The sequence below is a fragment of the Rhopilema esculentum genome, chromosome 14, assembly GCF_057945365.1.
Source record: "Rhopilema esculentum isolate cy_ngs chromosome 14, ASM5794536v1, whole genome shotgun sequence".
Classification (NCBI taxonomy): domain Eukaryota; kingdom Metazoa; phylum Cnidaria; class Scyphozoa; order Rhizostomeae; family Rhizostomatidae; genus Rhopilema; species Rhopilema esculentum.
The window spans coordinates 9,549,388-9,570,955 of NC_142828.1; the positions used below are offsets into that span (position 1 = coordinate 9,549,388).

The 21,568-nt window shown below is 35.7% G+C and overlaps 2 protein-coding genes across 2 annotated transcripts; both read left to right on the top strand.

Moving 5' to 3' along the window:
• The first annotated feature begins 1,394 nt into the window (after positions 1-1,394).
• Positions 1,395-11,455, top strand: LOC135696239 (uncharacterized). The gene is made up of 10 exons (XM_065215562.2): positions 1,395-1,729; positions 2,780-2,837; positions 3,687-3,743; positions 4,687-4,747; positions 5,272-5,342; positions 6,067-6,980; positions 7,551-7,672; positions 8,121-8,179; positions 8,749-8,835; positions 10,152-11,455. Exons 1-10 carry the CDS (start codon positions 1,502-1,504, stop codon positions 10,271-10,273), a joined length of 1,779 nt encoding a protein of 592 aa, XP_065071634.2. The 5' UTR covers positions 1,395-1,501; the 3' UTR covers positions 10,274-11,455.
• A 626-nt stretch (positions 11,456-12,081) lies between these two features.
• LOC135696244 (pleckstrin homology domain-containing family A member 1) lies at positions 12,082-20,915 on the top strand. The gene is made up of 11 exons (XM_065215574.2): positions 12,082-12,564; positions 12,962-13,142; positions 13,499-13,552; positions 13,988-14,030; positions 14,740-14,828; positions 15,441-15,560; positions 16,305-16,382; positions 17,755-17,823; positions 18,413-18,474; positions 19,347-19,407; positions 19,798-20,915. The coding sequence occupies exons 2-11, from the start codon at positions 12,990-12,992 to the stop codon at positions 19,879-19,881; spliced, it is 813 nt and encodes a 270-aa protein (XP_065071646.2). The 5' UTR covers positions 12,082-12,564; positions 12,962-12,989; the 3' UTR covers positions 19,882-20,915.
• Positions 20,916-21,568: the final 653 nt, after the last annotated feature.

The following is a 21,568-nucleotide window of genomic DNA, read 5'->3' on the forward strand; positions in this document are numbered from 1 at the left end:
TAGCTCAAAACTGCCAGAAGGAAGACTACAATTACAAAGGCCCAGTGGTCAACATACAACTTTGATATCTATAGTCTTAAAGACCTTATAAGTTGCTTTAAGACTGATTAGGAGGTAAATATCTTGTAAAATAGAAATATCAAATAGAAAGTCAGAAAGGTCAATATGATTAAATACGTAACATTATCAAGAAATTCTATTGATTTTCATAAATGCGTTGAGGCGGACAAGGGCTACTAAATGACGGTGGAAAGAAAACACGCTGAAAGATCGTAGAGCTGTCTGTTTTTGCCATTGCTGTTATCTATCAGTTTATGAAGGCTGGGCATGTCATTTTCTAGAAGGATGATGGGAACCCACGCATTAATAGGCAATGATAATGTTTCGTAATTTCTGCCTTAAGGAAAAAGGGCCTTCTGGAATTTAATGAAGACAACCAGGAGAAGAATTTAGAGACATAATAGCTTATGGTCTTGAAATTTTTATCTGGACAAGAGAAGCTAATGTAAATCTGTTATGGTTTGAGGTTTGAACGTTGAAGCGATAACTCACATAGCAAAATGATTCACTAATTCCTTTTCCCAAACCAAATTTCCCTAAATGTAAACCCTCTCCCTAAGACAAGAGCCACAATGCTGACAGCAGCGCTACTGTTTGTCGACTGGAGGTGATATTTCTCATTGCTAAACATGCATGAGAAATACAACTTAATCTATTCATAGGACATTCAGAGGCTTTATCCCAATTTTTGGACAAAGCCCCCGTTTCTCGGAAAATCTCTTCTCCCACCCGATCAACTTTCAGTTTTGAATTCTACAACAAAAACTTGTCTGGAAAATGTTGGTTTGGCAAAGTTCCTTCTCGGGTCGTCTCGTCATTGACAGCACATTCACAAGCTGCGTCCCCGTTTTGGAAAATGTCCCCTGCATCTCGGAAAAGCAACCTCTCCCGCCCGATCAACATCCAGATTCGAATTCTGCACCAAAAACTGGTTTAGAAAAAGTTGGTCTGATAAAGTTCCTCTTCGTGTGGCCATTGCTAGCTCATTCACAGGCTGCATCCCAGTTTTTGGACAAAACCCCTTGTATCCCGGAAAACGTCCTCTCCCGCCCGATCAACCTCCAGATTTGAATTCTACGCCAAAAACTGGTTTAGAAAATATTGATCTGGTAGAGTCTTTCATCGGGTGGCAATGCTCCCGCCCCCTTGTGCCTCTGGTCTACAACCGAATTCGCCGATGAACAGGTGTAAACATTTATGGAAAAAGCAAACTCAGAAAAATGTTGCGAAAAAGAAATCCTGTTTGCATGTATGTGGGTGCAATGTTGGCATCTGGGGTATGAGTTTATAGAGGTGCCAGAAAGCTACGCAGAGGAGAACCGTTAACGCTGCACAGGAGGAGCGTGGTGTGACTTGGCTTCCTATTGCATTCACAAGGTCAAGCACATGCTTCGGAAGCTTAGGACTTGCCTATGGTGTTTTCTTAGAAATGTTTTAATTTATGCTGTGTACGCGGAGTATGATGAGCAAAGTAGAATCGAATGCTAGAAACAATTCTTTAGATTGTGATGATTCAGAAGACATACTGAAATCGCTTCGCCAAGTTAACGAAGATGATACATTAAGTCGAGTATTGTGTTCGGAGCCGGTTACACGTGTTCTTGAAGAAGAGGACGATTCGGGATTTTCAGGCTCACCGATAGACAGTATGGTGAAATTCAGCGAAGAGGTATTGATTTTTACATTATAAAGTTGTAGAATATCGCTACATTCTGACAGCCCTCTATTTAAGGCTCTTGTTACAAACGAGATGATTGTTTCGTAAGAATGCTGACGAGGGTCGAAGTACAAGCATTTGGGCCTAACACGTTCTCACATAGTACCCGCATTCATTCATCTTTCAGTCCCTGGTTGGCAAGCTCTTTCTCGGTCAACAGTTCTCCTGCATAGAAATGAAACCATGCACTTTAATGAATTCATTTAACGAAGTTTTTACAGTTTATTAGATTGTTATTTTAATTATATAAGTTGTACAGAATCAAATTTCCTGGTATTTCTGAAACGATTTGCAAAGCAAAGATTGTGTAGGAATGCGTAAAGAATTTTCTAAGGCATATTTCGGTAGCAAAAACTGCTTTATGGCCTGTTGTTGCAATGTAAAATATTGGTACTACAGTTTAAGCAACACTGAAGAACAAACTATTATTTTATTTGGTATTATTAGTATTTGCCACAACAGGTAGGTAAATGATTTCCGCTAGCAAACGTCTTCACTTCCCGTCGTGAGGTAGTCGAAATTCGTATTTATTGACTGTGACAAGCGATTTAATGTAAAGAAAGTGGTTTTAATGTGTAAGAGCCAACACAAGTTTTAATTATAATATTAAAAAGTAAACATGATGTGCCTAAAAGGTGAAAAGTATGCTTTGGAAAGCATTTAAAATTTGCTTCACATTGAACTTGCAAAAGTAGTGAGCTTTTAACTCAAACTCAAATCCTACTTACAATTACCAGCTTCTAGGAATGCTAGACGCTAGACATTTAGGTGTCTCACAGGTTAATGATTGAATGAATCAAAATGTAATATTAGTTATTGGTAGGAAGAAAATATGTGCTTCATGAATAGTTTATTTTGCTTCCTGATTATCCTTATCATCAACATGTACAGAAAATATTTTAATTAGATAACCATGAAGTATTACACCCCTTTTTGGTTTCATCTCATTATCAATTATATGAGTTATCATTTCAAGCATTTGAAAATATTTTTTTTTCTAAGGTTACATTGTGTGCTGCGTCTCATGTGGGAGCCACTATGGCAGAATGTATATCAGATGGTAAGTAATAAATCAATGTACATTTGTGTTTCATTACTTTTTTGTTGTGCTGTTCCATTTCCATCAACAGTTTGACTTCCAAATTATCCTTAAAATGCATTTTGTTTGAAGGGGCATGACAACATATATAATAGATAGGGGGCTTGAAGCCAACTGCCAGGCCATTGCTTTTTGTACCACAGCTACCCTCCACTTTAAGCCAGAGGTGGTTATCATCATCTTACAAGTTTTTATCAAGCAATATGTATGCATATTATCAAGAAATATATATGCACAAATGCCCCCAACAAATTAGAAGTAATAAATGTTAGCCTTTGTGATTTAGATTTGCATTAAATGTCTCATTGAATTACCAGTTTCTAGGAATAAATGTATATAATTGTTTTAGCTCAAAATAGCTTATTCTGTCTTGAAAATTAAGCAAATTAAAAGAGAAGAAAACACAATGAAATTATGGGTACAGAAATTGATCTACTTTGTGGCTATACTACTGAACTGTTTTATTTTCCACTTGTTTTTTGTTATATATTTGTTATATATTCTATTTAGAAGACAATAAAAGTATATATACATATAAATTATTCATCTGTGAATTTTTTGGTATAATTGGCTGTTTGATGCTTTGTATCTCAAAATGTGTTGACAAGAAATCCTTTACTCTCTAGTGATTCCAGTATAATAAATTGGATTGGATAAATTGGATAAATAATTGAGCAAAATGTCCATTTGAGCTTTATAAATCAAAGCCATTTCAAGGTGTAAAAGAGTGATGTAAAAACAAGAAAATTAGATAAAGTTATTATTCCTTTTAATTCATCAGTTTTTAGCCAGATTGTTCTTTTTTTCTAGGTATTGAGGCAAATGATATTGGTAGTTTGCTGGAGCAGTTTTTGGAGTATGAGAAAGGTGTGAATTCATTCATGTATATATTTTTCATAATAAACTGCCAGAACCAAGTAATGTGTACTCACAAAGCGTAAAGCCTTTATATATATACTTATTTGTAAGTCATTTCTTACTTATCTTTACGTGTATAAATTTAGGGTATTTATTTAGATAAAATCCTTGATATAGTAAATATATATAACTGTTACAAAGTGCTTGACGCTCGGCATAACTGTGCAGTCATGTTTTATACATCAAAAGCATAATCTTTTATATGTTTGTTACAATATATATATCTTTGATGAAAAGGCATTTATAAGCAAAAAATTTCAGACGTTTATGCTAAAGTTTTTCGCTGACTCTCTTCAGAATATAAGATGTCAGAGCAGTTACAGGCCTTGCACAGAGAGACAGCTTGATCAAGCACCTCTGCATGTGCCTAGAAAGTTGTAGGAGCTTGATTGATCAAGCACCTAGTGTGTTTATGCTGTATAAAAACTAAATTAGAAAACCAAATTTTGTTATTGATGATATTTGATGATGCACAATCAAGTGCCAAGAAAGTTAAAGGTGCTCAGTTTGTCAAGCACCTGTTTTTTGCTCCTCACAAGGCCTGAACAGTTAATTTTGTTACGCTGTTATTTGTAATTTTTTCTTTTCATTTTACCCATGTAAATTCCCTGCAAAGTCAATGACCTTTACTTTTATATAGCATCTGAAATGGTGCTATTTTAGTTTTCATGTAGTGTTGTGCAGACTTCAAAATTGTATATAAATAACAAATGCCTATATGGAAGAAACAGATGCCTCAGCACCCATCGTGACCTCTAAAGGGTATAGATGTAGCATGTATTGTATATATGTTTTTGCTGTATTCACAAAGAATAGAGGAAGTTAATTTTCACTGCATTTTTTAGATTTTAATGTCTTCAAGTAAAATTTCATGATAAAAATATTTTTTTAGCCATCAGTCCTGCAATGAGCCCTGCTATGACCGCCTTTCCAACACCAATGCATTCACCAGGGTAAGCAGATATTGTCTGTACCTTTAATCAGACAATGACACCATTGTAAACAATATGGCCATTGAAATTTGAGTCCCTTTTGTGAAGCCAATGAGACATCAAGTGTCATTGTTTTTTCACAAAAATTTTGGTATGTTTATTCAATGAGGAGTTGAAATTTTGCAAATGTTGTTTTAAGTTTATCATGTTGTGTTAAGGAAATTTTAGCTAGTCCTATAAAAAAATTTCAAAGCTTAAAGACAGATGAGACAGATAAGATTTTGAAATGAAAGAGTTGCCAATGTTTTCAACTTTTGTTTATTTGGTTTTTAACTGTAGACTGCTGCCAAAAAAGTTCACAAAAGTACAATACTTTAATACCTTTGTTAGGGGTAGTATATCTTTACAGCAATTAGCAATCATCAATGTTCAGAAGATGAGGATTTCATTTCATGGATATTATTTGTCTGAATTGTCTATTTTTATTCAGTATTTGTGAAAGTTTTAGCCTTCTGTGAACCTCAATTTTCCTATCTCCTTATTAGGGAAGAAACCAAATTAAATTTTGATGCTGATTTCAAAATAAAAGATCCTGTGAAAAGACTTCAAATTTCAGGTTTGTATTTAGTTAAGAATTTAAGAAAACCCATTTGTATGTATACATTTGGACACTTGACAAAGCCCAGAACTGTCCAATTTTGGTTCTCATCTCACTACTAGAAGTTTTCTTTGTATTATAAGCCCAGTTTGAAATGTAAATTCCAAAAAAATAACATTTGCCCGTTTTAGGAACTTATTTCTACTACACGTAGTCATAGCAAATGATTTTTTATTTATTATGGTGACCTAAGATAGATAATAAACACATTAGCAAGCATTATTTAAATTTTTTAAAGAACGGTTTTGGCGCAGTTTTTTAAAAAACTTTTAGCAGTCTTTTGTTGATCTACATACAAACAAAAAACCGCCATTGTGTAGACAGCAGGAGTTTGTTTTCTCTGTTGGACTCCAGTGGTAATTTTTCTTTAGGCATGCAGGACTGGTTGGTCAACTATACCAGTCTTGTGCTTTCGATTTTCTGATTTGCCTTTTTTGATCCACAACAGGGTATATGTTTTTCATTGTGTTCTTTTAGGACCCTTATTCTGATGTTTTATGCTCTGAGGAGTGTCAGACGAAAAAGCATTTAGTCAATATATTGTAAAATGTTTGCTTTTTTCAAAGCCATTTTCAAGTCTTGTTCTTGTTGTGGAGTATGCAAACCCAACGCGATCAGTTTTTTCTCGTGTTTTGTTTGTTTTGCTTGTATGTTGGCAATCAACTTCTGTATTTATCATCAGCGCAAACAGAAACACCACCATTGAGTCCCATGGAAAAGCCATTAAACTTGTGCGAAGAAGAAGAGGAAATTCTAGGATGTGACTTGGTTGTTTATAGTCATATAACAATCTCAACAACAAATACTGATGGCGATGTTGCTGGTATAAAGGTAGACGATGAGTTCAAAGAAACAGCAGAGAACATGGAAACTGTTGATGTTGAAAGCATAAAAGACAAAGAATGTGTGGTTGTCAACAGAGATGGGGTTGTTGTTGTAGAATACCACGATGCTAAACCAAAAGACAAAACTTCAAATACGGAAGTTCAAGACAATGACAGCGAAACCAAAGAAAATTTCCCACAGAGAAAACTGAAATCTGTTATTGAGCAGTGTTATAGAATTCCTAAAATTCCTAGAGATTCGAAAATCAGATCACGATCGCGGTCTCCCTTGCGGCGTCACATAAGTCGATCACGTGACAGATCAAGGTCACGTGGGTATAGCTCAAGTTCGGATGAAGAATATGATAGGCGAGACCGATTTGAAAAATATAAGTCTGAGAGGCGAACTCCAATGCGGAAAGAGGATAGGAGAAAGAGGAGGAAATATAGTAGCTGCAGCGATGATGAATATGACTATTATAGATATTCGAAACGGGATAGTGGAAGGAGTCATAGCCCTGGAAGAGCACGAAATGAACATGATTATAATAAACCCAGACGGTCTCATAAAGATTATTATCGAAGCACATCTCTCCGTGAAAGGAGTGAAAGAGGCAGCTCGTCAGGTAGGCGTCATCGCAAAGTAGATGTTCGAAATGACGAGACTGAAGATGTACATGAGAGGCTAGCCACACTTGCTGCGCCTGTACCTTACGATATAGAGCAGGAAAGGAAGATTGGCTTCTTGGTCCATGAACGGAGATCAAGTGGGGTAGGTCTTTGTGTCCTTGCTTATTCCACGTGATTTGTGTGTTCAATGTTGAGATTGGTCAAGTCAAGAACAGCGGGACAGTGTTCTCCAGTTATGGCTATTATAGATTCGCTGTTTTATGCATTTAAGGAACGTTTACATTTAGTTTTTTTTCTGCTCATCAGAAAAATTGAAACTCTGATAACCGTAGAAGGGCCAGATCACTTAGATTAGTCAAATGCACAAGATTTTTTGTAAGCCCGCTTAATTTTGCTGAGAACTTAAATTCCTGGTATATTCAGGTTTTAGTTTTCTCGCTTGAATTAATAGACCTATTATCTAAGCTTATCTTGGAAAGAAAGCAAGGTTATTCTTTGCAATATGGTCTGATGTAGAGTCTCCGTTTGGAGCTGTTTTGGTCTGGCCAGCATTCATGTTCCAGTAAAATGAGTCGCTTCCCAAATATTTTCAAATGTGATTTTTTCGTGGTAATTCATAGTAATTTCATGAAACTTGTAAGGCTGTTACTTGATTTAGAGCCGTTTTGCTTCTTTTTACTTCACTTTGTTTAGAGCTTTCTATTCTTTTTAGCATGAAAGACGAAATGTCTACGCAGGCGGAATTAAAGAGAACATGACGAGAAGCGACCTCATCAGAAGATTTGAAGTCTTTGGTCCGATAGAGAGAGTTACTTTGCATTTCAGAGAAGAAGGGTAAGACCGATTTTAAGTTGCCAGTGCTTGCCAAATTAAGAAGAAGGGTGGGCAACAAAAGGGAAATCGTTGTAAATCCGTCATGAAAAGTGTTTTCTTGCATGTTCCTCCATTGTTCGAGTTTCTAAAAAACTCATTTTTTTGCGATGGCGATAGATTTTATTTTATGTAGCCTGATTTTCAAAAGGCCCAAAGTTAGTTTGAAATCAAAGAACGACCGTTCAGAGGACTCCATAAAACAGAAAGGGTTCATATTTTCATGGCTAGGGTTAGGCCCACAAAAGATTGTGCACTGCTAGTCATTCATGAACTGGCGAAATAACTCAAGAACAGAAAGATTGTACTGCTTTTTGTCATATGAAGTTAGTCTTTTTAGTTTAAGAGGTTTTTCTTGGAATGAAGTTGTATAAAGAGACGAATCTTGAAAGCCAATTTTCTGTCTTTACAGGGACAACTATGCATTTATTGTTTTCGAAGATTCCAAAGATGCTGTTCGAGCTGTAGAAGGTAAAGACCATTCGGTTTATTGTTAATTACCGTATCGTAGTTAGATTATAGAATTAAGCTTACTTACGAGGGCTACAGCAGAATGAGGATACCTAACAGAACAGGAAATAAGTATTAATAAAATACACGGGGGTGCCCTACATTATGGTTTGTGTATATGTTGTGTATAGGTTGTGTATAAGTTGTGTATAGGTTGTGTATAGGTTGTATATAGGTTGTGTATAGGTTGTGTATAGGTTGTGTATAGGTTGTGTATAGGTTGTGTATAGGTTGTGTATAGGTTGTGTATAGGTTGTGTATAGGTTGTGTGGATTCGGTGCGAAAACTTCGAAAATAAATTATAAGAAACGGATACTTTTGTAATTATTTTTAAGATGGTCGATGGATGGTGGTCGTCGTTTTGGAAAGGTTTATGAAAATACCACCCATCTAACCATTTCTTGCAGCTCTGTTGAAAATATTACGTCAATGTCTCAAATTCATGGGTCACCATTTTTGCAAACTGCAGAATTTTGAGTTGATTGTCCTTGTTGAATTTCATGTATTTATTAAATGTGTTCTTCTTTCAGAGGGCAACAACGACCCTAATTATACCTCTCTCGACTTGTGTTTTGGTGGGAGGCGAAAATTCGTCGGTGGCAGTTACGTTGATTTCGGTAAGTTTCGGACTTATTCATTCATTTTTTTCATTTAATCTTTTTTATACACTACATCCATTCAGTAAAAAAGAAAAGTTATGATAAACAAATAGAAAGACCACATTACAAAAAAAATTATTAAGGTTAATCTAGTATAATTTATTTGATCTTCAATGGAGTCATGCCGGGCTAATTTCTGTTAGCACAAAAGGTGAAATTTTAGTTCTTTTTTAAATTTTACGTACGATGGAATTGATATCTCTGATGGATTGTGGGATTTCATTCCAAGCAAATGGACCAGTGTACAAAAAACCTTTTTTGGTGTACTATAGTGTTAGTTTTTACGCATGGAGATCCTGTCTATTCTCTGTGTTGTATATTGAAATGGCAGACCTTTTGACAAACCTATTTTTTTAGCTCTTCAAGACAGAGCTGATTGACAAAATTATAAGTCATAACTGCTCGGTTAAACGTCATTAATTTATTTACGTTCATGGATCTCTTATCCCAAGCATCCTTCACCTTTGAAGATCCTATTAGATCGAATGCTCTGTTCTGATATTTATGCAGTGTGCTTAGTTTGGTATCATTTTTGCTGACCGTTTTTTGTTGCCATTTTGTCTGTTTGGAGATTTTGCTTTCCAATATTTCTGCTTGAAAAGGCTCTTTTCATTTAAGAGAGAGCCCCGGTTTGCTTGATATGTATCAAAACTTGAAAAGAGACAGTTGTACAACACACACCCCACTTATAGGTGAACGATTTTTTGAGAAAAAGGCCAGTTTCCACTTAATTTGCTCTGATCGCGCGACTTTTGCGAAAGCGAATCAGCACATCAGCGAATTGGCGAACGCGACAAGTCGTTCAGCTGAGTTGAACCGCTCGGCAAATGGTCGAGTATTCGCAGCGAAAGAGGAAGTTGAGTCTTGTGTATGCACAGAAGTGCGTTCGCTCAGTCGCGCGACCAATGCGAATCAAGTGAGAGCCGGCCTAATAGGTTTTGATGACTCTGTTCATCTAACCCAAGGATATATTTCAAGAGAGTTTCGCTGGTCTGTAGTATGGGTAGATTGGCATGATAAGGCTTTTTGCGTAAAGATCCCACAATGTATTTTAATTTTCAAGATACGCTTGCCCAAAAAAACAAAGGGCACCGATAGACAGAGTGCCCTTGTTTATGGCCATTTCGGCATTATGAAAAATATCCGCCCTTATGAATTTCTGTTTTGGTTGTTAGTGTGGCCCTCTGTCTGTGAAAAGTAGTGTGTGAAAAGTAGAAATAATATATTTTTTTGCTTAAGTTGTTCTTTCTGACATCTTTTGTTCTTTTTCACAGATGCCAATATTAGCTACCTCGAAGAGAACGACTTGTCTTGCACGCGGCCAGCCGCGCCTGCATCCGATCTCGAATTTGATGCTTTGCTGAAAATGGCGAAGAGGCAGCAATCAGTCAAGTGATACTAGAATCAATGTTCTTCATTAGAAAAAAACTAGATTTGTACCAACCGAATAATGTTTTGCTTTTGAATATTAGCAATGAGTGATTCGATGTAACATTTTCCAAATTCTGTTCTGCTGAAAAATTTCCGATAAATCTGTTTCCATAGATGCCAACCCCATCTCCCAGTTCCTCGAGTTAAAGCTTGTCTGTCGTTTTGATAGTCTTCGGTTTGACTGCATCCTTCAGCGCACACTACGTCTTTCATGATTAAATTTTTGTATATATGCAATTAGTAAAAATCACATTTGATGACGTAATTAAGCTGTCGGTTTTACGAAGACTCATCTCAAAGCGTTTAGCTTTTTTATCCATACGGTTCATGTTTGTGAAATTTCATTTCAAACAATTTGTTTACACGTTAGTTCGATATTCTAATTGATAGTAATTTGAATTTGCCGCTTGTGTAAATTTGTTCACTTAGTATCAATTCAATTGTGAAAGTATGTGCTGAAAAAATACGTCAAACTATGCATTCAGTTTCTTCCTGACCAGTCAACAAATAGGAATTATTTTGTCTTTTAAAACTGATAATTGATATCGTGTCACACGAAACTTCACATCAGCCATTTTTTAAAAACTGCATCAAGATTTTCACCAAAATTTATCTTGATGTACTTCTGCGGTGCTTCAATCATGGCTAAAGTCATTTAAACATCTTCAAACAAGCTGGACAGTATCGTTATGCTCTTTTTCCCAACTACACATTACAATACTGTTAAATTTTAATATTGTTTTTTTCCAATAAGAATCTAACCGTCCTAGTTTCAATAAACTACTTTGCTTGCTGTAAATTTTGTACGAGAGGATAGAAAAATACTAAGAAATTTCACTGACAACACAAAATGACGCTACAAATTTTCCCGATTGAAAGGTTGGGACAGCTTTCTTCCAGCCTCCTCTATAGCGCCTCTCTCGGAAAGCTGAGTAAGAAGTGTCCATAACAAAATAGTAACAGCGTCAAAATGGCTTATTTTCTAATCTCTACAGGCTCATTTTGGTGGTGTCATTTCGTGTGATTCGTATGTCGTGTTGCGAGTATTTGTAAATGAAAATTTTGTAGTTTAACTTCGTATCACTCTATTGAAGATTGTAACAATTCGTTAGAAATTTTGTTTGATTTGCATTTCATTTCTGGTAAATATTGAAGGTTTTTTACCACTGTTTGATACCCGTATCAAAGACTGTTTTGCAAAACGTCTAACTAAGGCACCCAACTGATGCCGTCGCAGTTCGAAACTAAATAAGACATTTTCCATTTGTTGTGTTTTCTTGATTGCTTGGTTTATAAGTTATCTTGCGGTGCTCTGCCCCAGGGCCGCCAAAAGGGCAAGGGGACAAATAATTACTGTGTAATTGTACACAACCTTAAATTAACGAAACATTGTCCAGATAGGTGAAGGGCGAAGGCTAGCCTGGCCAAAGGGGATCGTGACACTTTCCCGGCAAATTTTGATACTTGCCCCTAGAAATGTTTAAATAACTCTTTGAAAACTAGATGTTCATTAGACGATTGCAGAATTGCACTAATTTTAGCAAAAAAAATTCTTACAATCAGTGTGGGCCTTACCCCAACACAACGCTACTCTGACTTTTTGAAATGAATTTAATTTGAAGTCCTTGATATATTTGTGCCCATCTAAGGGTTTTGTAGTGGTAAAGAAAGCACCCATAAATTGTACGTTATTTTCCATATCTTTCCGTAAATAAATTATCCAGTTATCGTTTACAACCATCTGTAAGTGGGCATTATTACAAGTCTACTCAACATTAAATGCAACCCCTGCCACCAAGGGATATTTTGCGGGTTTAAAGAGAGTTTAAAAATCAGCATTATTGCATTCAGAGCAAAGTACACTTAAAAGGAAGGTCAGTATTAAAAGAAAATTTAAGTCTGATGACGGAGTCGGTGTCAATTCGAAGAGGTATCCTACATGTAAATCATGCAGGAGTGTGCAAAACATTTTAATAATACGTCCCACCTACTTTCGTGTATCCACCGACCTTTGCATCGAGTACTTACCATTTCTTGAGGTGCCATTTTGTTTCCGTGTTTTTATCTGGGAGATCTTGTTGTGTTGGTTGCTTTCGGGATCTCCTTTTATGGTTGAACGGGACAGTAAAACCTTTGACATTTTGATATTGTGCTGACAGTTTTAACAGGGGCCTACAGCACAAAGGTCTATTTCTGTTGCCAGGCATCAAGGAGGCCTGTTTGTTTAATTAGGCCCACATTTAGGCAGATTACAAGGTAAGAATTTGGTTTTTGTGGAGCAGACTTTTCACCTTTGCTTGCATTTTCTCACTAAATGAAACCCTCGTGCTTGTTATATCTTGTATTAAATTGTATCTATAAAAGTTTCTTCATTTGTTTATACCAGAAGCCGTTCGTTTTTCCATTTTCATATTATTAAAGTCTATATGAAGAACAAGAGCTGTGCATAGTAAAATTTGTACATCGGCAAACCATATTTGAATTGCAATTTGCTTATTTAGTTTTTTATTAACCATAACAATGGCAACTACTCAATTCCAGAGGTTTAACATAGGATTCCATTTTAACTTTTTGGAATCCAAGTAGTTTAGCTGATGTTTCAACTAGGTTTTAAGAGAATGTCTTCAAGCGTACTCACATTCTGTTTGTTTAGCTACTTTGGTGGTAACAGAAAAACATTCATGGCTGGACAATCTTGGTCAACTGAAAATATTCCGAAAAAGATGAAAGGGTATTTGGAAATAGAGGATGATGAGCTGAAATTCTTCACAAAGAGGTTTTTTGTTTTGAGAAGAAAGAAAGAAATACTGGAATATTATAGAGAGGATCCTTTTGTGAGTATTTTCTAGAGAATTTATTTTATAAAATGTTTGCTACATTTGATCTGCTTGATATTCCAAATATTATTACTCTCTAAACTTGCCACATTCTGTGTGGTTCACAAGAATCATATATTACATAAATTATTTAAAAAAATGGAAACTGGAGATGAACTTCATGGTTTAATGTTTAGTTGTTGGTTCCAAAATGCTCATTGCATGCTTTGGTGTGAAAAATGGGACTGCTCTAAGTTGCAACTTTTTAGGTTGGTGCTTAATTTAACCATGAGATGAGGCAACTGTTTATCACATTGTTTGTGTAAAGTCCAAGATTCAGAACATTCTTAGCAAAGTACTTATTTCCTTCACAGGCTGAGCCATCTGCACAAAAGGATGGTTCTATAAATATTAAAGACATAACACAGGTGCTTTTTTTTCTTATGCAACTTAAATTTTTCTCTGCTGCTGTTTCTTTTGTACTCTAATTTATTTATTCATTTTGGATGTTATAGCCCACTTTAATATCAAAACAGAGAAATATGTATAAATGATATTTATGTGACACAACAAAGGTGTAGCCTGCATCTTTTGATTGAGGAGCACAGCTTTTCTCTTAATACTATGAAATCTTCCAGGTTTGACAAAGCTGCTGCAAAGAACAATATTTAATGTAAATTATCAAGGGTATGGGCCTCCACAGCTATCCTGAATGCTCCAGCGCAATCTTACAATCATTTGTGACTTAGATTGTTTTTTAATATTTGAATAAATGCTAAAAAGATGCATCTTCTTCTGTATCATTTAGCATGGTCATTATCTATAAACTGACTTGGTAAATTCCAAAATATTTTGTACTTCAGGTTGCAGTTTCAACACAAAGACCAAAGATACCTCATTGTTTTGGTTTGTAGTTTCTTTTTCTGTTCAGCTCACTGCATTCAGTCTTTCCTCTTTCATAATTGTGTCAATAGAATATCTTTAATGGGTGTAGTGTAGAAGTGAAGCGAAATACTTCTTTTATACATTTTTTCCCTGGAAAATTACTGTTTACATCATACACAGCTCAGTGCCATAATATAGAAGAGCTGCTTTTGCTTTATGGAGTGTAGTGCAGGATAAGTCTAAGTCGCAACTCTGAGTTCCTCACAGCTTAGGCTAAGCATGAAACCCAAAAGTTGCAACTTAAAACCATCCTGTACCACATATCAAATTATCTTTAATTTAGATTACTGGAAAATCAGATGATTGATAAGCATAAGATGGAGAACTGCACCAAAGGCATTTTGTGTTCATTGCAGTGCAGTGCAGACCAACCTTGTAAATCATCTGAGCCCATTTGAATGCTTCAGAAATCCCATTTCGTTTTGCCATGAAATAATCTCTAGAACCTATTTCATATACCACAAAAATATTTTTTTTTATAAGAAACAAAGGTCAAAGCTATTGGGTTTCTCAACTTGAAAAATTCATTCTTTGACCTGTGTTTTTCTAAGTTCATGGCAACTAAGCAATGAACTGGAAGTTAAAAAAACTTAAAGAGTTATTTTCTGAGCTTGTTATTCAGATTGAACTTCCATTTTTAGTTTATTAAAGGTTTCAATTTTAATTTCAGAAATCAGTGTTCCTGCCAAAAAATATTACTTGTCTTCACATTCAAGAGAAAATATGTTAGACTGGGTGAATTCTTTACACGAAGCTGCTGTATGTATATGCCTTGTGTTTTTCTTATTTCCCATCAAAGCGTTCTGAAATCAAATTCTGAAATCAAATTTGTTGCTATTGCAAAATTTTGAAATAGGTGGCAGTACAAGAAACATCTTTTCAAATTTAAAAACCTGTTTTAGTTATCTGTTATTTGCTTCAAACATTTTCCATGTAATTTATGCAAATAATGTAATGCAAATTTTTTTAATGTGCATATTTTTAGACATCTAGATATAGCACTTTATTTAAAAAGTCGCATTAAATCGATATTTCTGGCAAGGACCATTTTTCCTTGGTAACAGAGGAAACCATTTTCTGTCAGTTTTCAAGTTATTTGCTTAAACCTTTAGAATGAAGTCAACATTCAGCTTGGCTCCTATTATGAGGCATTTCTTGTTTTTTTTCAGTTTGTGTTGCTAATTTTCTTAATGGAAAAAGTTAAAAAGGAATTCATGGCCCAATGTAACTGTGTACTATAATATTCATTTTTATTTTTTAGCATGGTGTGAGAATCATAGTTTGATTGTTTTTTTTCTGATGGCTAAATTTTTGCTCAGAAGCTTTGCTCTTAATGGATAACATGATACAGAAATGTTTTCTCTTCTTTAGGTCAATCCTAGAGAAAGAGTCAGGAGTGAAGGTGATAAAGATAAAAAAGAAGTTGCCCTAGATGGCAGCATTGGCTATCATACTTCTATTATTGGTGGTGTGGTTGTGAAAACACCCAAGGTAACTCCATTATTCCTTGGTCTTGTATCTGCACCATAAAAAACAGTTCATATTCTCTTTCAAGATATACCGTAAATGCTGGAATAAGCCCCCTAAGGGCTTATTTATTTTTGATATTTTTGGTTGAGGTTTTTTGACAGGAGCTTATAGTAGGGGGGCTTATAAGATTAGTAGTCATTAACAAGATATTATTAAAAGACCTCTAATATTTTAGTGGGAATTTCTTTATGAAATTTGATTAATTATTACCAAAAGTATGAATTTTTGGCAAAAATAAACAAATAGAGAGGAGGCCAATTCAGGGATTTATGGTAGCAGTGGGAGCTTATTCAAAGCGAAGCGGAGCTTATGCTTAATGGCAGTTTGTAGTTGTAGGGCGGGGGCTTCATTGAGGGAGGGGGGCAATTTGAGGATTTGCGGTATAGAGTAACTTTTGTATCAAATGGATGAAAATTTAGATTTCCCTGCCTTTCTTCTCTTTAGGTACTAACTGTTATCATACAAAGTTTTTAATGGCCACTTAGATAGCCACTTGCTACTAGATATGCACATTACAGAACTCCTCCTACCTTTGTGTCTTTTATTTCATTAAAAGTTAAGAGTCTTTTAGCTGGGCAAGCTGTGGTCACATTGAGGGCAGGAGGAATCAGGTTAGTTATCAGCAACTATGATTTCAAAGGATCCTGAAACATGTTCCTTTGATTGAGATACAAACAAGCACAAAAGCTCAATTCTTCTTTCCAGGAGGCCGAAAAGTCTCTACAAAAGCAAGGGGGGATAAAACCACTAATGGAAGGCTGGTGTTTCAAGCAAGGTGCTGTTGTGAGTATGGGAGGAAATATTTTCATAGTTGCACAATCAAGTGTTTGTCTTTAAATGCAGATGCAAAACATAAAGAATGTAGGTTGTGTCATACAATGCTGAATACTCTGAAGTTCTAATGAGATTTTGTTGGGAAAGTGATAAAGTATTTATCATAAATCATGGAATTGTCCTCCCCTTTGTATAAGCCCCCCCTTGAATACCCCTCGAATTACCCCTCTCTGTGGAATTAAAAACTGCTAATAAACCCCCACCCACGAATTATGCTCAGTGCCAATTTTTGCATTTGATCGCCATGCATGGGTGCTTAGTCGAGACACAAAGAATGATACCTCATCAAAGTCCATGACTGATTACTCATAGAAATCAGTGGCGAATGGAAAAAAATTGAAATGCCGTATTCCCCTAATGAACAACGCCTTCTGATAAACGCCTCCCTCTGATAAACGCCTCCCTCTGATAAACGCCGTCCTCTATTGAACGCCGCACATTCAGCCAACCATTTGTAAAAAAAAGCTGCCCTATGATAAACGGCGCCCTCTTTTAGACGCCGCATTTTGAAATGTGGCGTTCATGAAAAACCACAAGCAAACAAGAAGTAACAAATAGTTTATACGCTTTCTATTCGAAGGATGTGAAATTTGTTATGTCATAGAGGCCAGGACTGGGACAGAAACAGGGATATTGACATTCCTTGACATTTCCATAACGTCATCACATTTTTGTGAACTTTTTTTCACACAAACTTTATTACGTATTTTTGGGAAAAAGAAAACATTATTTTGTTTCTTTTTATCTTTTATTCATTTTGTATTAATCACCGTCCTCTGATAAACGCCGCCCTCTATTAAACGCAGCATCCAAAAGTTGGATTTTCTAATAAACGCTGCGGCTCCTCGTATAAGTCCCCCTTCTCGAATAAGCCCCATCTTAAAACTGACTAGATTTATAAGTTCCAGGTGGCTAATTCAAGATTTTCGGTAAAATTTCCTCTGTCAAATGAATTTCCCCGTTCTTTTACTGACAGAGCATGCGTATTCAGCATAATCATTACTGCGCATGGTCGTTTGCAGTGTGTTGGGAAGGTTACTCGCTCCTCAGTAGACGTTCGTTTTTACGTCTCCGCAACTTTCTTGGCTATAGCATAGGTTTTCTGTCATTTTTTACTTATCATCAAGGTTTACTTACAAAGGCTTACTATGGCTCATTTTACCTTCTGGATACTTGTTCCCCGCTTGTGCCAATACCCTTGCAGTTACAAAGCCACAAATGCCACTAGTATCCTGGGGTAAGTTTCTTTGTTCCTTTCAGTAAAAGTTCTTTTTTTAGAATTTTTCTATTTGACTAACCCTACTGCCTCTTTCATTTTAAGATGAAGTCTTGGAAACGAAGATATTTCACACTAAGCGTAGTAAAGCTTTGTTACTTCGAAAATAAAGAGGTTTGTAAATCCGCTTGCTTCATAAACTCGAATCGTGTTCTTTTTCATTAGCTATGCTAGTTTAGGCTGAATCCTTTTTGACAAACTGTAAACATCGAATAGGGTATACAATTCTGTGAAGTATTTGTCCAGTGAGTGTACATAGTTTGGGAGTTCCAGTGTGCGTCAACTTCACATCTACTGAAGTCAAATATACACTTTTGTGCTGTATTCTGACAATAATGAACCTCTTTGCTACCATTATTCAAACCCTCTAATAATCAAAATGGTTCGTGCATATAGCAACAATTTTAATATTGTTGCCTTTTCCTTGCGCCATTGGCCTTGTTACAAAAAGTCCAAAATTACAATATTCGCTCTGATTGCGCCCCGTACACATGAACAAAAAATTAGTTTATTTTATCAATTTTATCTAGATTATATATCTTATTGATATTTTCGTACTACTGTCACTAACATTTTCGGAGGATCTGGCATACGATCTATTTGGCACTTTTCCCCTCTGGATTAAAATAAACTTTGCTGTGCCCTTTTCTTTTCAAACAAATATTAATTCTTTATCGTAAGCAAATGTATATTGTCGTTCTAGGATAAAGAACCAATTCGATCGATTCTGTCACAAGATATTCTAGGCGTGCGTGAATCCCCAAGGTTTGCTCTTGCTTTTGTTTTTTTTAGTTCCAAACTTCTTATGCTTTTGCATTTAAATAGGCGTAATGTGAATTATTTCAATAGCTTTTATGTTGCAATATATTTTGTTGTCAATAATTTTTGCAATATATCTGTTTGAATAACATTATAAGATGATCAAAGAAAGTTTTTCTGTTAGTTTGGCAACATTATCTGATGAGGGGTTACTGATTTTTAAGCCCCCTTTGCATTGTGATTCCTTTCGAGCCGTCTCGTTGCTTCTTCCCTGTTGCTTCTTCCTTGTTGCTTCTGATATCACCACCTTTTTCTGTCCCGTTATAGACTCTTATCGAGGACTTTCTGGCATCACACCTTTCGATAGAAACCAGTTTCCCCTCTATAAAAAATGTATCCTTCCAAAATGTGATTTCTATAAAAAGCTCAATATCAACTACAGCTAGTTCCTGCTCTTCGCAAATTCATGCACATTTTCTCTTATTTGGTGTTCAATTCTGTTTGATACTACAAATATCAATTGAATAAGGTATTTAGATAAGAATAAACCTGGGATTTGATTGAAAATTTTCAATTGTTTTTTTTGTCCAGAATGGCTTTTTCGATCATAAGGAAGCTAGAATTTTCTTCAATAAGCTTACGATTATCAGTTTCAATTCAACAGAGTTTGAAAAGTCATCTAAGTAGAAACGACTCTAGGGGTTTTTGGCACTAGAACCCCGTCTCTTCTATTTCATACCCGTATAAACCCGGGGGCAATAAGAGAAGTGGAATACGAGTTGGTTTCTTCTGTATAAAGAGCTTCATAAAAGATCCTTTTTGTTCGCGTCTCTTCTTGTTTGCGAAAGATTTCTTAAATCTTCTTTTTGAAATTTTAGGTATGCAGGAAGAGAGAATGTTCTAGAAATGGAAACACCAAATAGAAAATTTTATATTCAGGTTTGCCTGCTGTTTTTTAATGATTACTATGATATGTAAATTTTTCGTATCTTGTCTGGTGCTATACTCTAACTGTCGTGCCCATGTTCATGCTTTTACGGCACTGCTTGCAAACCCAATGTTTCTATGGCCAAAGTAAATCTCCACGTTACCACAGTCTTTAAGAATTTAAGTTTCAATTTAAAAAGTTACCGTCTCCAAACAGCTCAGAAATGTTTGATTTTTCTACTACTGATTCTTCAGTTTTAAGAAAGGTCTCGAGGACTCTTGCATAATATCCAGGCTGCTATTATTATGATACAATCGCGTAGCTACCGGATCAAACTGTATTGAATCAGTGCCTGAATATTATCAAGACTTTTTGGCTATAGGCCTATGCTTTTTTTGCAGAGTGACAATAAAGAGGGTATGGAGGCATGGAAGAAGGCTATCCACTCAGTACTAAATCCATCAGGTTCCATTGGCCGACGATGACCATATCCCCATATATGGAATGGGGTCAAAACTGAGTTTTTGAATATCCAAATTCTTTACTGCGTGCATCTGGTAAATCGCAAAGAATTTCACTGTTAACCTACAAATGAAGATATTCTTCAAGCGCGAAAAAAGGAAATTCAATAAGTGTCCTAGTTAAAAAACAGTGTTTAAATTTTCCAGTGTCTTCAAAGCTATGTTATATTTTTCCAAGCTTCTTACGGAATTGAACTTTTCTTTGTTCCACGAAAATGTATTTGATTGCCGGACCATAAAATCTGCGCTGCGCCCTCTCTTGTAGAGCAGAGATTTACGCACCTATAGACTGTCGCTTTACTAGCCCTTTCTATTGGTGTTGGAGGCCTTGTGTCGTTTTATGGGACCTCATTTTCGTTAGTTTTAACTGCCTCGCTCTCCATGCGGAAGAACCTAATTTTACCTAATTTGAGTTTGGTTTCCTGTGAGTTGTAACCAAACCAATCGAAAACCGTAGCTGAGATAGAGAAATTCAAAATGAATTCATAACTATTTTTCATTTTCCCCATCACTAAGGGTACTGGAAAACTCCCCAAGTCGCTAATAACCTCTGTGTTATTGTTCTGATATCTCAATTCTGTGCCATGATATTCAAATTTGTGTCGCCTTTTACCTTAGATTTTTATATATGGGCTGAAATAAAAATCGTGTTTTGTTCGGTAACCGTAGGACTTCAAAAAGGTGAAAGCGATGAAATCTGATAAAATCCGCAATCTGCACCACTCTTAAGTTCAGTCCCCTTTTGCCTTGATGTTTGCCAAATTTTCATGCAGCTGCTCCTGTTTTTGCGCATTTTTATGTTAAGCGAATAACTTGCTCTTGAAGCAACAATGCCTGTCTGTTTTACTTTGTCTGCATTCTGTAATGCATTATGTAGTTGTATTAAACTTAACAAGCCCTAGTATAGAAGGACGGTATATTTGTAACTGTAGATCATTTATTTTTTTAGATTTTTATAGTGGATTTCTATTTTACAATGTCTATTTACAGCTATGAAAGTTGCTTTTTTGATTAACCTTCTATCTTCTGTTAATCTTTTGCATTCGTTCCTTTTTATCCTCACACTACTTTTTTTCTTTTTATTAGACATTGATTTCTCAAATCATACCATATAATTTCAAGCAGCAAGTCTGAGGTACACTAATCAAGCTTATAGTATGCTTAGTATGTACAATTTCCTAAAATCTTTTTATTATGAGGAAAGAAAGTAGGAAAGGAAAGATTAGATCTATATTTTTCGATTCTCACCAAGCTTAGGCCCCGTGTCGCTTAAAAATGATATAAGAAGAACATTGGGCACAGAATCACAAGTTTTTAGTTATTCAGAATTGCGTTATTCTTAAAAAAAGTGTGTATTTCACCATACCAAAACCAAAACAAATGCACGCAATATTGGTTTACCTGGCAGGGCCTCCAGCCACAGGGCATTGTAAAACAAATGGGTATTTATATTTCCTAGCGTGGAGTTTTCGATCTATGTTCAGGACATTTTACACTCAGACGAAGGCTTTAGTAACCGTTAGATCTTGGTCATTTTAAAACCATTGCCTGCTGTTTGTAAAAATCATTTTAAAGAACCCTAAATAGAATATTTTTCCTTTTTGTAGAGTTTTGGCAAGTTTGCTCTTGCCTTAAGTCAAACAATAGATCC

Excerpts from the sequence above, each read along its gene's own strand:
- LOC135696239 (XM_065215562.2), top strand. The coding sequence starts at position 1,502 with ATGCTGTGTACGCGGAGTATGATGAGCAAAGTAGAATCGAATGCTAGA. Across the intron at positions 4,748-5,271 it reads ACACCAATGCATTCACCAGG|GGAAGAAACCAAATTAAATT; the intron begins GTAAGCAGATAT and ends TCTCCTTATTAG. Across the intron at positions 8,180-8,748 it reads TGCTGTTCGAGCTGTAGAAG|AGGGCAACAACGACCCTAAT; the intron begins GTAAAGACCATT and ends TTCTTCTTTCAG.
- LOC135696244 (XM_065215574.2), top strand. The coding sequence starts at position 12,990 with ATGGCTGGACAATCTTGGTCAACTGAAAATATTCCGAAAAAGATGAAA. Across the intron at positions 14,829-15,440 it reads ATTCTTTACACGAAGCTGCT|GTCAATCCTAGAGAAAGAGT; the intron begins GTATGTATATGC and ends TCTCTTCTTTAG. Across the intron at positions 17,824-18,412 it reads GTTACTTCGAAAATAAAGAG|GATAAAGAACCAATTCGATC; the intron begins GTTTGTAAATCC and ends TTGTCGTTCTAG.